The sequence below is a fragment of the Marmota monax genome, unplaced genomic scaffold (assembly GCF_021218885.2).
Source record: "Marmota monax isolate L192 unplaced genomic scaffold, Marmota_monax_Labrador192_F-V1.1 WCK01_AAM20220418_F8-fsc00485, whole genome shotgun sequence".
In the NCBI taxonomy this organism is placed as follows: domain Eukaryota; kingdom Metazoa; phylum Chordata; class Mammalia; order Rodentia; family Sciuridae; genus Marmota; species Marmota monax.
Window position 1 is genome coordinate 376530 of NW_026693158.1, and position 17576 is coordinate 394105.

At 40.6% G+C, this 17576-nt stretch overlaps 1 protein-coding gene across 1 annotated transcript in view; it reads left to right on the plus strand.

The window, feature by feature from the left end:
• Positions 1-16852, plus strand: part of LOC131424598 (CUB and sushi domain-containing protein 1-like) — a 320947-nt gene extending 304095 nt beyond the window's left edge. Inside the window, exon 2 of the mRNA XM_058582920.1 lies at positions 15777-16852. Coding sequence (XP_058438903.1) covers positions 15777-15997 — 221 coding nt within the window. The 3' untranslated portion in view covers positions 15998-16852. The remainder of the gene's footprint in view (positions 1-15776) is intronic.
• The last annotated feature ends 724 nt before the right edge of the window (positions 16853-17576 follow it).

Genomic DNA, 17576 nt, shown 5'->3' on the forward strand with positions numbered 1-17576 from the left:
GTGGAGGTAACCAGGGAGAGTAGGCTGCTCCTGGTTCAGGGTGCTTGGAAGCAGGGAGTGGCACCTGCCCCTCCCTGCAGGGAGGCTGCACCTCATGGGTCTCTTTTTGGTACCACTCATATGACTTCAGCGTCCAGTAAGGTACTATCTCCCTCTCTTGCCTGGAGATTCCCAGTTCCTGGTCTCTCTGTTAGGATCCAGACTTTAGCCCCGTGTCCCTCTCCCTTAGCGGTTCCCCACTGAGGGGTTGCTCACACTGGTGCTCCCTTGGGCGGCACACTGGTCACACTGCACACCTGTCCATCTGAGGGCCTTTTTGTGTTGGGCAGCTATTGTGGTGATGGGTTACCGCCACTGGGGAGACAGGGAGTTGGAAATCTTTCCAGTTGGAGATCTGATCTGGGAGCTGCCCCCACCAAATATGGTGAGGGAGGTGAGCCAAAATGGAGGCGGTCTGCTTCCAGCACCAGGGTGTCTGGTGAGGACGGGGAGGCCGGTTGATGGCGTTGTTCTGTGGGTAGGTTGCCGCTGAGTGACCTGTGTGTGAGCAGATGGAAGTCTGGGAGTTCTCCAGAGGTGCTGATAGGCACTGACAGGTGATTATGATAAGGAGGAGCTCGTGAGGCCTGCGTTGGCCTTTGGTGTCGGGAGCTGGGAGTCTGGAGTCCCTGCCCAGGCTCTGAGCCCTGCGTGGGTCACAGTGCTGGTAATTTCTGCAGAAAGCAGCTGTTAGGGGTCCTCTAACACTCTCCAAGGTGCAGTATTCCAACTAGGTGAGATCTGGATCACGGAGAGACTCAGAATGCTGCCTCCCTCTGGCCCGCCATCTTCCTGGAGATCAATAAATCAATTTTAACTAAAATATTAAAAATATCCCTGAAACACCACAGCATATTTTGTTGCCTGAGGGAATATACCTTCCACAAAGGTACTTACAAGAGATTCACGTGGAGCAACATATGAAAATAGTATTATGTTTGTAGTATTTAAGTTTGTAGTTGAAATCATCTGCTTGCATTTTTAAAAAATATTTCAGGCTAATATCTCATTTTTTAAAAAATGAGAGCATTATATTTATATATGGTATTTGGGTTCCTTTAGACATAATTATACATACAAGGAATTTTATTTCAGTCCCCATTCCCCTCCCCTGTCTCTTCTCCTCCCTCTCCCTTTTCTCTCTTCTCTACTGAACTTCCTTCCACCCCTTTGTTTTTTTGTTTTTTTTTGATGGGTGCTTTCTCCCTACCCAGAGGAGACATCCCTTTGCTTCACTTCTGTACATATGTGATTCGATTCTGTCAGATCATCCCATGTCTTGCCCTTTCCTTCCCTCTTCCCTCTTCTCATTCCCCTACTTCTACTCCCCTAATCTTCCCCAGAGCTTTGTGATATCTGACTCCCTCCCCCTGCCAACTTTCCCTTATTTGGCTTTAATTTCCACCCATGAGAGAAAACATTTGACCCTGGATTTTCTGAGAGTGGCTAATTTCGCTCACATGATTTCATCCATTTTTGTCCATTTGCTGCAAATGCCATTATTTCTTCTGGGTGGCTGAATAAAACCCACTCTGTATATGTACGTTTTCTGATCCATTTATCTATTGACAGGCATCTCGGTTGATTCCATAATCAGGCTAGTGTGAATTGTGCTGTTATAAATATTGTAATGGCTGTACCTCTACAATACACCTAATTTAGTTCGTTTAGATAAATATTGAGGAGAGGGATAGCTGGGCCATATGGTGGGCACATTCCTAATGTTTTGAGTAATCTCCACACTGCCTTCCAAAGTGGTTGCACTAATGTGCAGATCCACCAACAATGTATCAGTGTACCTTTTCCCCCACATCCTAGCCATCATTTATTATTATTTGTATTCTTGAAAACTGCCATTCTGAATACAGTGAGATAGAATCTTAATATAGTTTGGATTAGCATTTCCTTTTTCACTAGAGATTATACACACACACACACACACACACACACACACACACTTGTGGTTCTTCTTTTTTAGTTCTTTTGTCCATTTATTGATTTATTGGGTGTTTTTTGTTTGTTTGTTTTTGGCATTGAGACTTCTGAGTTCTTCATATATTCTGGACACTAACTCTCTGCCAGTTGAGTAGCTGGCAAAGATTTTCCCCCACTCTGTAGGTTCTCTCTTCGTGCTCTTAATTGCTTCCTTTGTTGTGCAGAAGCTTTTTAATTTAATTTTTTCACACTTACTGGTTCTGGTTTTATTTCTTGGACTGTAGGGGTTGAGGAACTTGGTGCCAGTACCTTCATGATGGAGTGTTGACCCTGTGGTTTCTTCTAGCAGTTGTAAAGTTTTATGTCTGATTCCTAAGTTTTGATCCACTTTGATTGATTGGACTTTTGTTCAGGGAAAGGGAGAGGGATCTAGTTTCATTCTTCTATATGTAGACATCATTTTTCCAAGCAATATTTGTTAAAAGGCTGTCTTTTCTCAAACACATATTTTTGGCATCTTTATTAAGTATCTGATAGTTGTAACTATGCAGATTTTAGCTGCATCTTCCATTCTATTCCACTTGTCTTCATGTCCTACTTAGATGATGACACCATGCTGTCTGTCACTATAGCTCTGTCCTATAATTAGAGATGAACTATGTGTTACCTCCTCCATCACCTTTCTTATTCAGAATGCTTTGATTATTTGGGGTCTCTTAATTTTACAAATGAATTTAAGAATTTTTTTTTCTAGTTTTGTGAAGAATGCCACTGGTGTTTTGATGGGGATTGCATTTAATCTGTAGAGCACTTTAGGTAGTATGACCATTTTGGCAAAATTAATTCTGCCTACCTAGGAGAATGGGGCATCTTTCCAACTTCTAAGGTCTTCTTCAATTTATTTTTTAATGTTCTATAGTTTTTATTCTAAAGATCTTTCACTTCTTTGGTTAGATTAGTTCCCAGGCAATTTTTCGTTGTTGTTATTGTTGGAGGATATTATGAAGGGGATGTTTTTTTCTTTGTCAGCTGAACAGCTATTGGAGTATTGAAAGACTATTGATTTATGAGTGTTGACCCTTGTATTCTAAAACTTTGCTAAATTCATTTATCTGTTCTCTGACTCTTCTGGTGGAATTTTGGGGTCTTCTATATGTAGGATCATGTCATCAGCAAACATGATAATTCTTTTTTATTAATTAATTTATTTTAATTAGATATATGTGACAGCATTTCGATTCATTGTAAACAATTGCAGCATAACTTCAAATTTCTCTGGGTGTACATGATGTAGCGTCACCCCAACATGTGCAGTCAAACATGTACCTAGGGAAATGATGTCCATCTCATTCCACCATCTTTCCTTCCACCATCTTTCCTTCCACCATCTTTCCTGCCCCCATGCGCCCTCCCTACCCTCACTCCCCATTTTCCCAGTCAAAGTTCCTCCAGTTTTCCCTTGCCTCCCAACTCCCTGTTGTGGATCGTCATCCACTTATCAGACAGAACATTTGGTCTTTGGTTTTGGGGGATTAGCTTACTTTGCTCAGCATGATATTCTCCAACTCCATCCATTTAACTCAATGCCATAATTTTATTCTCTTTTAATGCTGAGTGATATTCAATTGAATATTACCATAGTTTCTTTATTCACTCATCTATTAAAGGGCATCTAGGTTGGTTCCACAGTTTAACTATTGTGAGTTGAGCTGCTATGAACATTGATGTGGCTGCATTACTATGTTGATTTTAAGTACTTTGGGCATAGACCGAGGATGGGGATATCAGAGTCAAATGGTGGTTCCATTCCAAGTTTTCTAAGGAATCTCCATATTACTTTCCAGATTGGTTGCACCAATTTGCAGTCCCACCAGCAATGTATGACTGTGCCTTTTCCCCACATCCTCACCAGTATTTATTGTTGTTTGTATTCTTAATAGCTGCCATTGTGACTGGAGTGAGATGAAATCTTAGAGTAGTTTTGATTTCCCTTTCTCTAATTGCTAGAGAAATGTCTATTGTGTATTTTTTTCATGTATTTATTGACTGGTTGTATATCTTATTCTGAGAGGTGTCTCTTCAGCTCCTTAGCCCATTTATCGATTGGGTTATTTGTTTTCCTAGAGTTAAGTTTTTTGAGTTCTTTATATGTTCTGGAGATTGGTGTTCTACCTGACATATGCATGGCAAAAATTTGCTCTCAAAATGTAGGCTCCCTGCTCTCCTCATTGACTGTTTCTTTTGCTGAGAAGAATCTTTTTACTTTAAGTCCATCCCATTTATTAATTCTTGATTTTATTTCTTGTGCTTTAGGAGTCTTTTTAAAGCAGTTCAGGCCTAATCTGACATGATGAAGGTTTGGGCCTACTTTTTACTCTATTAGGTGCAGAGTCTCTGGACAAATCCCTAGGTCCTTGATCCACTTTGAGTGCATGGTGAGAGATAGGGGTTTATTTTCATTTTGCTACATAAGGATTTCCAGTTCTCCCAGCACCATTTGTTGATGACGCGATCTTTTGTCCACTGTATGCTTTTGGTGCCTTTATCTAGTATGAGATAACTGTATTTATGTGGGTTTGTCTCTGTTTTTTCTATTCTGTACCATTTCTATTCTGTACCATGGTGCAAATACCATGCCATTTTTGTTACTATAACTCTGTATATAGTTTAAGGTCTGGTATTGTGATGCCCCCTGCTCCACTCTTCTTGCTAAGGATTGCTTTAGCTATTCTGTGTCTCTTATTTTTCCAAATAAATTTCATGATTGCCTTTTCTATTTCTATAAGAAATGACATTGGAATTTTAATTGGAATCACATTGAATCTGTATAGCACTTTGGGTAGTTTGGCCATTTTGACAATATTAATTTTGACTATCCAAAGCATGGGAGATCATTCCATCTTTAGAAGATCTTCAATTTCTTTCTTTTGTGTTCTGTAGTTTTTATTGTAGAAGTCTTTCTACAATAGAAGAAGATGATTCCCAAGTATTTTATTTTTTTGAGGCTATTGTGAATGGGATAGTTTCTAATTTCTCTTTCAGAGGATTCATCACTGATGTAAAGAAGTGCATTTGATTTATGAGTATTGATTTTATATTTTGGTAATTTATTAATTAATTCTAGAAGTTTTCTGGTAGAGTTTTTGGATTCTCTAAGTGTAGAATCAAGTCATTGGCAAATAGTGATAGTTTGAGTTCTTGTTTCCCTATTCATATCCCTTCAACTTTTTTTGTCTGTCTAATTGCTCTGGCTAGAATTTCAAGGACTATGTTGAATAGAAGTGGTGAAAAAGGTCATCCTTGTCTTGTTCCAGTTTTTAGAGGGAATGCTTCCATTTTTTCTCCATTTAAAATGATGTTGGCCTTTGGTTTTAGCGTAGATAGCTTTACAATGTTGAGGTACGTTCCTACTATCCCTAATTTTTCTAGTGTTTTGAGCAAATATGGGTGCTGTATTTTGTCAAATTCTTTCTCTGCATCAGTTGATATAATCAAATGATTCTTATCTTTAAGTCTATTGATGTGATGACTTATATTTATTGATTTATGTATGTTGAACCAAACTTGCATGCCTGGAATGAACCCACTTGATCATGGTCTACTTAATTTTTCATATGTTTTTGTATGCAATTTGCCAGAATTTTATTGAGAATTTTTGCATCAATGCAACAGGGATATTGGTATGAGATTTTCTTTCCTTGATATGTCTCTGCCTGATTTTGGTATCAGGATGACACTAGCTTTGTAGAATGAGTTTGGAAGGGTTCCTTCCTTTTCTGTTTCACAGAATAATTTGAGGAGTATTGGTATGAATTCTTCTTTGTAGGTCTAGTAGAACTCAGCTGTGAATCCGTCGGTCCCAGGCTTTTCTTGGTGGTAGGCTTTTGATGGTGTCTTCTATTTCCTTGCTTGAAATTGATCTGTTTACATTGTATATGTCCTCTTGATTCAGTGTGGGTTGATCCTATGCCTCTAGGAATTTGTCAGTGTCTTTGAGCTTTTCTATTTTGCTGGAGTATACATTTTCAAAATAGTTTCTAATTGTCTTCTGTATTTCAATAATGTCTGTCATGATATTTCCTTTTTCATCACAAATTTTATTAATTGAAGTTTTCTCCCTTCTCTTTTATGCTAGAATGGCTAAAGGTTTGCCAATTTTACTTATTTTTTCAAAGAATCAGCTTTTTGTTTTGTCAGTTTTTTGATTATTTCTTTAGTTTCAATTTCATTGATTTCTGCCCTGATTTTAATTATTTCCTGTCTTCTACTACTTTTGATATTCATTTGTTTTCTTTTTCTTCTTTTCATGAATAAACTCCATAAAATGAACTTTCCTCTGAGCACTGTCTTCATTATGTTCCAGAGATTTTTATAAGTTGTATCAGAGTTCTCATTGACCTTTAATAATTTTTTTTTTATTTCCTCCCTGATGTCTTCTGTTATTCATGTGTCATTCAGTAACATATTGTTTAGTCTCTAGGTGTTGGAATAGCTGGTTTCTAATTTCATTCCATTATGGTCAGATAGAATGCAGGATAGTATCTCTATTTTGGCGGGGGGGATTTGCTAAGACTTGCTCTATTTTGGAGAAGGATCCATGTGCTGCTGAGAGGAAAGTGAATTTGCTCTTGGATGGATGGAATATTCTATATATGTCTATAAGTCCAACTTATTGATTGTATTATTGAGTTCTATAGTTTCTTTGTTTAGTTTTTCTTAGAAGATTTATATAGTGGTGAGAAAGGTGTATTAAAGTCACCCAGTATTATTGCATTGTGGTGTATTTGGTTCTTGTATTTGAGTTTGTTTGACATACATAGATGCCCCATTGTTTTGGGAATAGATATTTATGATTGTTAGGTCTTGTGGATGTGTGAATCTCTTAAGAAGTATGAAATGTCCTTCTTTATCCTTTTTCACTAGCTTTGGTTTGAAGTCCAATTTACCTGATATGAGATGGAAACCCGTACTTGTTTACATGGCCAATGTGAGTGGTGTATTTTTTGCACCCTTTCTCCTTCAGTCTGTGGATGTCTTTTCTTGTGAGACGAGTCTCTTAAAAGCAGTATGTTGTTGGATCTTTTTTTTTTAAATCCAGTCTGTTAGTGTGTGTCTTTTAATTGATGAGTTTAGGGCATTCACATTCTGGGTTATTATTGAAATATGATTTGTATTCCCAGATAGTTTGGTTTATTTTTGTTTTCTAACATAACTTGCTTTTTCCTTTGAAAAAGTCTGGATGGCTTATTTTGATTGGCCTTTCCTTTAGTGTAGTTCCTTCCTTTGTTGATTTTCATTGTCGTTTTTCAATTCCTCCTCCTGGCATATTTTGCTGAGGATGCTCTGTAGTGCTGGCTTTCTTACTGGAAATTCTTTTTACTTTTGTTTATCATAAAGGATTTTTATTTTGTCATCAACTCTGAAGCTTAATTTTGCTGGACATAAGATTCTTGGTTGGCACTCATTTTCTTTCAGAGCTTAGTAGATGTCATTCCAGTATCTCCTGGCTTTGAGGATCTGGGTTGAAATATCTGCTCAGATATGAAGACTCTATCTTTATTCTGGGCTAGGCATTTTTATTATAATGTGCCTTGGTGTAGATCTGTTGTAATTTTGTACATTTGGTGTCCTATAAGCCTCTTGTATTTGATTCTCCAATTCATTTTTCTTGCTTGGGAAATTTTCTGTAATTATCCCATTGAAGAAATTGTGTGTTCCTTTGGTTTGAAACTCTGTGCCTTCCTCTATCCCAATAACTCTTAGATTTGGTCTTTTGATGCTGTCCCATAATTCTTGGATGTTCTGTTCATCATTTCTTACCATCCTCACTGTGCGGTCAACTTTATTTTCCAGATTGTGTACTTTGTTCATTACTTGACATTCTGTCTTCCACGTGATCTAGTCTGTTGGTGATGCTTTTAATTGAGTTTTTTATTTGGTTTATTGTTTCCTTCATTTCAAGGATTTCTGATTTTTTTGTTTTTTAGACTCTCTATCTATTTCTTTTTTAAAATATTTATTTTTTAAGTGTAGATGGACACAACACAAGGCCTTCATTTTTATGTGGTGCTGAGGATCGAACCCGGGGCCCACCCGTGCTAGGCAAGTGCTCTACCACTGAGCCACAATCCCAGCCCTCTATCTCTTTCTTGAAGTAAACTTTTGCTACCTATATTTGCTCCCTTATCTCTTTGTTGGAGTGATCAATTTTTGCCTGCATTTGCTCATTTAGGTCATTCTTTAATTCACAGATCATTGTAATTATGAACATTCTGATCTCCTTCTCTGACATTTCATCAAGTGCGCTGTCCATGAGTTCTGCTATTGTAGTATTCTGGTTTGTTCGGGGTACTTTTTTCCCTTGTTTTTTGTTTTTTTTTTCATGTTGTCTATGTGTCTTCCTTTCTTGCAATATTACAGTTTCTACCCTATAATCTTGTAGTATCTGTGCAGATCGTCTGTACTTCACCTTGGTGTTGGGCTTTCAGACCCTGCCGGTGATCTGTGATGGACGCTACTACAACTATAGGTGGTGGCAACAGTGGAGGTGATTCAAGTTAGCAGTGGGGGTGTTCCAAAAAGGATCCAACCTGTTTCAGAGATGGGCCTGAAAGGGTGGGCCTTACACTGGCTTTGGGGTGCCTGTTCCAAGATGCAGCTGCTTATGGACACTGTGTGTGGGTGCACGGTGGAGGCTACTCCATGGGGAGGGCGATGGCTATGGTTGCAGAGTCTCAGGATGGAAGTGGGTTAGGCCTGTGATCCCAGGTGGGTGGCGGATGGGCGAAGACCTGGACCTACCCTGGGCCTGGGCTCCAGGGAGGTTGGCAGAGGTGGTCCTGGGCTGGATGATAATTGTTTTCTTGTATATCTTGAATATTTCATTGAATATCTCATTCCAGATCTTCCTTGATTTTCAGGTCTGAGTTGAGAAGTAAGAACCAAACCTCATTCGTTTGCTTCATTAGTTTGTAGCTTTTAATACTCTTTCCTTATTTTCTACGTTAGACAATTTGATTGTGATGTGTCTTGGAGAACTTCTCTTCTAGAAAGATCTATGTGGGGTCCTTTATTCCTCCTGTATATGAATGCCTCTCATTTCTGATACCGGAAAAGTTTTCTGTAACTATCTCATTGAAAAATGTTCATAACACCTTTAGCTTATATCTCTATGTTCTCTTCTCTCTCAGTGATTCTCAGAATTGGTCTCTTGATGCTATCCCAACGTTTCAGATTTCTTGTATATTCTGATCATGCTCTATTCTTATATTGTATTCAGTTTACTCAAATTCATGTACCCTGTCTTCAAGGCCTGAGATTCTGTCTTCAAGTACTGAAGTTCTATTTTCTACCCAATCTTCACTATTGGCAATGCTTTCAAATGATTTTAAAAACTTTCTGTGTGTCTTTCACTTTCAGAAGTTCTGATTGATTTCTTTTTGAGAGTTCTATTTCTTTATCAAAATTATATTTCATAGTTTATATTTGCTCTCTTAACTTCTTTTAGTTCAGAGAATATTTTAATGATCAGTTTCTTGTAATTTCCTCTGGACTTTCACCCACTTCCCTATTGGTGAGGTTCTTTGTGGGGGAGTGTGAATTTGGGGAGGCGATTTGTTTGCCTGCTTCCTTATGTTTTCAGAAGTACTCTTCCAGCACATCAATTGAGATGGATTCTCCTCCCTATCATACACCTGTCCTTTCATGTATAGTTATTTTTTATTCTAGCTTTTCTCTCTGTTTTTGGTAAATACATACATGTTGAGGGGTTGGGTCCTGAAGTTGTGGTTGTTCCTCCTTGGGCCTGACTTTTGGTTTGGATTCTTTGTCTCCCCCTGGTATGAGTTGAAGTAATATTTAGGCTCAGGTGAGGCTAGATCATGCTTAGGGTGAAATTCACTGTTGCTTGGTTGAATTGCATTTTTTGGTAGTAGGATCTCTATTCTGTGATCTTGAAGTGTCCCAGTCACTTCTAGCCCTTCTTCAGGGACAGGTGGAGCCAGGAGTGGCACCAATATCTGCTGCCATCATCTCACATCAGTAGCAGCAGTACAGAACTGTGGGCTAGTCCAGGCACTCAACCTCAGACATCTACCCTGCCACCGCTGGGTTAATGACCACAGCACAAACAGGCTATGCATTACAGAAATCTGTTTGGTGGGGTCACAGTTTCTTAATCACAGAGAAAGTAGGGTGGGAAAGTGAAAGTTTGAACTATTTGTTTTAAATGATCAAATGATAGCTAGTTAGCAGCTGTCAGCTGAGGAGAAGAGGAATGACAGGTCTACAGGAAGCAACAGGGGATGTGGGAACAGGGAATTCTGGTTGTTAGTAGAGAAAGTGTGTGATACAGGGGAGATAAAAGGCTGAGAACAGAGGCATGGACGATCCAGCCGCTCTCAGATCTAAATAGCATGCACCCACATAGGATTTAGACCCACCTCAGACAGATCAAGGCTAAAAAATAAGCAGGTGCAGAAGGAATAAATGTGAAAGTAAAATAATACACACATACAGATATTTTTTCCATCTCTCCACATGTGAGTACAAACACACCCACAGACTCACACTCACTACGTGCACATGAAATCATACATAATGGAAAAGAGGTAAAAAGTCATACAATACAATGAAATGTTTGAGCCAGGTGTGGTGGTGCACACCTCTCATCCCTGGGGCTCAGGAGGCTGAGACAGGAGGATCATGAGTTCAAAGCCAGCCTCAGCAACCGGGGAGGCCCTATGCAACTTAGTGAGCCCCTGTCTGTAAATAAAATATAAAATAGGGCTAGGGATGTGGCTTAGTGGTTGAGTGCCCCTGAGTTCAATCCCTGGTACATAAAAAAAAATAAATAAATAATTTTTTTTTTTAAGTTAAAAATTTTTAAAAACAATGAAAAAAAGTAGATTCAAATATATGAAGAAAAAAGTTAAGAAAAGAATAAAAATAGAATGAAACATAAAACGTGAAATCTTAGTGAGAAATAAAGGGCTAATTTCTGCCGAGGTGTTGGACACTGTTTGCAGGATGGATGTTCATCCCTGGTAGTTGTTTCGGGATTCCTAACCTTGGGTCCAGGGCTGGGTGTATTAAGTCCTCACCCTTGTGCTCCTCTCTCAGCTGTGGCTGGTTGCAATAGAGCCCTTCCAGTCTCCTGGTGCCCTGGGGTGGCCCAGCGTGGGTGGTGACCAACTGTGCTTCTGTGGGGGGTGGGGTGGGGTTGCAGAGCTCTAAATTGGGGACTCCAGCAACTGGGGGTTAGTCTAGGTCCACTTGGGAGTCTGCGGTGGGTGTCCCAGGATTGTCTGCTCTTCCTATTGGTGGGGGATGCTGAGACCGGCTTTCCGCAGCAGCTCTCTGGTCCCTCGTGCAGTCCTCCTCTAGAGCTAGGGAGCAAACCTAGCTCCCTAGGTTTACTGGTCTCCCCCTCACCATCGGGAGTGGAAACCCTGGGTGTCTGCCCCAGGGAGCAGTCAATCCTCTCGGATCCTGAGCCTGTTGGGTCTGGCTAACCTTTCTGGGTACCAGTTTCTCCGGTTCAGGGCCCTGCAGGAATTCTGGGGGGCTGCAGAGGCTCCAGTCCCAGCTGCAGGAGCTGGGTGTGGGCCTGGTCTTAGCAGGAGCTGGGTGTGGGCGGGTTCTACCAGACCTTGAGACCACCTGCCGTGCCGGAAGGCGGGAGCGGTGGGCGGTGGCTTCCTACAGCAGCTCCTGCCCAAGCTCTTCTCAGGGTGCTGGGCCCCGGAGGGGGGCCCCTCTCTGGCTCCTTGGGTAGCGAGCTGGACAGCAGGGAGGTGCCCAACCCCTCAGGGCCCCACCCCTCCTTTCCACTCAGGGGCACCTGCTTCCCCTCCCCTGCCCTCCCCTCTGTTCCCCTCAGGCCCACCTCCCCTCCCCTCCCCCACCGGGTTCCCCTCAGGGTGCCTACTCTGCCCCCCCTCCTCCCCTCCCCTCAGGGCCATCTGCTTTTCCCCCACTCCCCTCCCTTCTGGGCTACCTCCCCTCCCCTCCCCTCTCTGCCACCTGTCCTCCCCTCTGTTCCCCTCAGGGTGCCTACTCTGCCCCCTTCCCCTCCCCTGCCCTCCCCTCTGTCCCCCTCCCCTCCCCTCTGTCCCCCTCAAGGTGCCTACTCTGCCCTCCCCTCCCCTGCCCTCCCCTCTGTCCCCCTCAAGGTGCCTACTCCGCCCTCCCCTCTCCTCAGGGATGCCTGGAGCTCTCTCCTGCCAGGAGCTGCTGCCCTCCTGCAGGAGCCCTTGCTGTCCCTGACTCGCTGGCCCAGGGCTTGTCTGTTCCCCTGGCCGCTGCTCATCTTCTGTGTTCCCCTCTCCCTGCCCCGGGGTCTGCGGCCCTCCTGCAGCCCACTGGGACTGCTCCAGGGGCGGTGTCCCACGTTCCCTTTCCTGCCACTGCGGACTGTTCATGGTGAGGGCCAAGTTTCAGGGAGATGCTGGCCCGGCCTGGCCCTGAGCTGACCGCGCCTTAGGACTGAACCTGGGCAAGGTGGGCATCGCGCAGGCACGCGCCACGAGGACGAAGCCCTGCAGAACGTTCAAGCGCCCTCTGTGGCAGGCGCGTGCCACAGCACAGGGGGACACGGGGTCACGTGAGAGGCAGTAGACACCTCCACTCCCAACTTTTGGGGAAATCCCGACATTGGCTTTGCCCGTGGTGGGTCTGTGGGTAGATCCCATGACAGCATTTATTTAAAATTGCATATGAACTGGGAGGTTACTCAGATGTCACATGTAGTCCGAACACACTCAGGGCTTTGTTATGTTCATTTATAATACTTGATTCCACTGAAGAAATCTTTATTTAGAATATATGTTAGCATAATACCTGAGTTAATTGTGTTATCGTTGAAGAAAATAAACCAATGCGTGCTCATTCGCTATTATTACTTTCCATCTTGGAATTATCAGTTTGGAGACTCATTTAATTCAAAACGTTATTGGCCATTATGTTTATGAGTGCATTAGGAACCATGGACATTATGTAGATGATATCGGTGCTTGACCCACAATTTCAAAGCAATTATTATTAAGGAGGATTTCTTCAGTTCCATGTTAGTTTGGGTTCTGCACTAATGCCACTTACCCTGAGTGCCTTTAGTTAATACTATTATAGTAATGTTGTTTAGACAAATCATTACTTTAATGTAGTTCCTGTCATTCATTGTTATTCTAATAAAAATTGTGATGCTTTACATAGACCATGTACTGACTAACTTGATTGCAAATCGTTGCTTCTCAGAGGAACAAAATCTGCTTGGAGTAAAGCAGGATAGGACTGTTTGCTTCCATTCAGAAAGGTCAAGGAGATTGCTAATTTTTATATTTTGCAGAAAACTCTGTTTCTTCATACTTTCAGAATGGGTCCTTAGGCAGGAGGAACTGACCCTGGCAGAGCACATCTCAAGAGGTTCTGCTTCAGGAGCAGGTCTCTTTCCAACATGAGAAATGTCCCTCTCTGTTTTGGCATCTCTAACTACCTGTATGTTTCTCTATGGGGTTGCCTTCTTCTTACTAAAGTATGAGGCTGATTCATTGCTTTGTATATATGGCATCTTCAAATGTTTGTATTGCCAACACGTTCTCTTTTCTTGGATTTCCTGCTAAATCATTGCTCTTTGATCATTACTTTATGTGCTCAATTAAAAAAAAAATGTTTGCAGGAAGCTGTGAAAAAAATTTTTATATTGCTGTTATTCGTTATATTGTTTTACATTGAGGTATACAATCAATTTTGGATTGGTCTTTGAATATATTGTGAGATGAGAATCAGAGTTCATTTTTCCCATTCGGAAGTCTGGTTGTCTCAGGACCATGGGTTGAGAAGCACCTTCTCTTTCCCGGCAGTGGGTAGCTTTGTCATAAATCTGGCATCTGAGGCAGGGTGGGTTTGGGACTTTCTCTTTGGTTCCATTGACAATTCATCTTGGCTGGCACCATTCAAACCCTGCCTTAGCTACTGTAGCATTACAATCAGAGACAGCAATAAGTAGCAGAAGAGCTCCTATTCTGTTCTTTTTCAAGATTATCTTGGTTGAGATCAAATGAATCAGAAACTATTTTAGGCATAGAAACTTTAAGAACTTCTTTGTTGATGAGAAAGTGTGGCCAAGGCTGAGAGTCACCCTGCTAGGAACTTTTGAACAGCTCCTGAAGTTCCTAACAGGGCCCCTGGGAAAGTCTGTCCTGATCAAATGTGACTCGTTCTGCAAACTGCACTGTGCTGACTGGCACCTTAAATGTAGCCTAATGTTATTCCTTGGAGAAATCTTAATTTCTGATAATCTGGCTCAAAATGATGAATCTATAATAGCAACTCCTTTCCAGCTGACTTTTTTTTCTGTTGAATTTTTCTTTTTTCCAATTTATAATCAAGTCTTCACTTTTTTTTTGATTTACTGTGAAGTAAGAATTGCTAGATAAACCAGAAAAGCTATTTTCTTTAAAGACCTTTCAAAACCCCACAGCTTTAATATCTACTTGTTACAGTGTTATTGTTAGATTTAAATTTAGTGGAAAATGGGCTTCTTATTAGTTCTTTGGTTTTAAACTCATAAATCCCTTTCATTAAATCTTTTTTTATTAAGATTTAGCAAACTCCCCCAAGCATTTGATAATATTACTGTGAACGATTTGAGCTCACTGAGTCCTACTATTGCAAAGCATTTTTCTAAGTGCAAAATGCATTTGGAAATAATTTTTCTGTTTGCAGTTCAACAGTGAAAGCTGGGATAATACTTGTGTTCAAGGACCTGCACTGCATGAAATAATCTGAGTATGTCCAGGTCCCTTGCAAATGTTCTCAACATTTTTTTTAGTGTCAAAATATTTAAATTTGTTTAAAACACATTGGTGGGAAGTGGCCAGATTGAGAAGAAAGGAGAGACCCCAAACGGTTTCCAAGAGCCACTTAGTAGCTCACATCAAACCTATTAGATATAGTGATGATCTGAGAGGAGTGAATCTGTTTTCACATGATGGTGATATTTACAATAGAAAGAAAGTGCCACCAGGGCAATTTGAACAATCTGTGTCCTGATCTCAGTGCCTGCTCTTTGTCACTGAGGTGCCTCAACTGCTGTGCAGAGTGACCACCAGCTGACTGACTGTTGGAAGAAACTGAAGAGTAAAGTTGAGCACACAGGGATGCAGCTAGCTAGCATTGGGGGCTCCTCTAGGCAGTGGTCACCTGAAAGGAGAGGCAGATGGACATGTAAGCCCAGAATCACTGAGCAAAGGCAGTAGATAAAGGATGGGGTGACAGGGAGAAATGAATGGCTGTGTCTAGGAGGGATGGGGTTTTGGTTTGTCCAGAGTTGGCATGAGATTGGAAGGTTGTGTGTGGCTGATTAGGTCTCCCCTGACCTGTTCTTCCAGCTGAACATCCTGGTTGGAAGCCTGAGCCTATAACTCACTCAAGGACCTATTTTATAAAGAACTACTCCTGAGGTCTGATTATCCTCAGTGGAGCTGCATCCTAGAGTTGCTAACACAGTCTTAGCAAGCAGAGGCTGAGGGGAGACAGTTCCTCAGTTTCCCAAGCTCAGTCCACACCCCCAGTTTCTCCTCACTCTCCCGAATCACTAGAACCTTACACACCAGAGTATCCTCATTTTCCCCAGAGGCATATGAATGGGCGGTCCCCCAGAGTGTGGGTGCTTATCATTTGACAATTTTGCATGAGAATCATGCAGTCAGTCAGTATAAAATTGATGAAAAATGGTTGGAGAATTGTAAAATCAGATTAAAGATGGCCAAACTAATAAGCCTTTTTTTGTGCTTTTTTCCCAGGTCAGAACTGTGGAGGGTTAGTCCAGGGACCCAATGGTACCATCGAGAGCCCTGGCTTCCCGCATGGCTATCCCAACTATGCCAACTGCACCTGGATCATTATCACAGGGGAGCGCAACAGGATACAGCTGTCCTTCCACACCTTCGCCCTTGAAGAGGATTTTGACATTCTCTCCGTTTATGATGGACAGCCCCAGCAGGGAAACCTGAAAGTCAGGTAAAGTGCCTGCTCTTCATCCTATAGGCGAGTAGAAATGGATAAGTGCCTGGGTTCTGAAATACAATTGGAATTCATGTTTGAATCTCATCATCAGAAAAAAAAAATCAAGCAACAATAAAGAAAACTTAAAGGCTGTAGGTCTCTGTCAAATTGTCACCTTCCCCCATACTTCAACTTCTTACTGAAAGCAATCCTTGACTTCTTTATAGATCTCTCCCTGCTTTAGCTCTGCAGAACAGTGTTGTCAAGGTAATTTAAGTGAAGTTATGATACACCATTGTTTTGAAGCAACTGTGGATTTGAGGAAAAAGTCAAAAAGATAAAACAAGGGAGTACAATTCAGATAACAACAAAAGGAACCTTTATATTGTCAGAGAATACAGTCAGTAGGGAGACTTAGGAGGTGGGTGGAGTGAGAAGTCTTTAGAGGCTTTTGGGTTTGACAATCATAGTATATTCTGTTCATTATTGGTCTTCTCCTTTGATCTATGATTTTTATCATGAAGAATGAAGAATATTTCCCAGAAATAAACAAAAAAATGTACCTGTACAACCAGATTTTTTAGAATTTGGCAATGGAAAGAGGAATATCCCTTTCAAAGAAATAAGGTTTTCTAAACTAAATTGATGAACGTATTTAAATGTATATACTTATGGCAAACCAAATCTTTATCTTCTATTTTGAAATTTCTGCATTAATTAGAGATTATGTTTAGTAGCTGTTAGTTTGCAGAAGAAAAATTGACAGAAGGCAGCAGAAATTGCTTTGCTTAAATGAATAAAGTAGAATTCACACTAATGCCAACAGGAACACACACACAAAAACATGCATTCTATTCATGATTTTGTGAAGTGAAAAAAACAAATCTAACTTCAAAAACATGCTTTTATTTGTATATTTAGTTAATACATTTATATGACTATACAATATATAACTAATATATTAAACATGAAACATATCATTAATATATTTAAAATATATTTTATTTGCATTTTCATTATGCATTTTCAAATAAAAAATATCTTCTATTTTTTTTTCTGGGGCATCGACCCTACATTTTTCTTTCAATATGATTATTTCTATTTCTGTTGCATATTGTGCAATAGCTGACTCTTTTCTGAACCAGGTAGGTAAATTTTCTTTCTTCTTTTAATAGCATCTATGGTCCTGATGTTGGATATTTGAACAAAGTATCTACTGTATGATGATTGCTCATTTAATGGAAGAGTTCCTTTAACACTCTTGGTCTTCCAAATATTGTTTTTTTACTTGGTTTTAGTTACAAGTGTTGGTACTCCCAGGGAATAGCAATGTTTTTTAGTGGCAAAAACAATCATAACAAAGACTGCAGTGGTGACAAAGCAAAACAATGACAATAGTAAAAAGATGTAGGAAATCCAGTTTATTCAAATACCAGCACATATGATTATGTTGAAACTAGTTCCTTCTCTTTCATAATCATGTATTCAATAATACTTGCATTTTCTTTCTCTTAATATTTCCTTTTCCTATAATTCAAGTATGAATGCCTCTCTTATGTGTTAATTTGATTGACTACTTGTCAATTTTTAAAAATCTG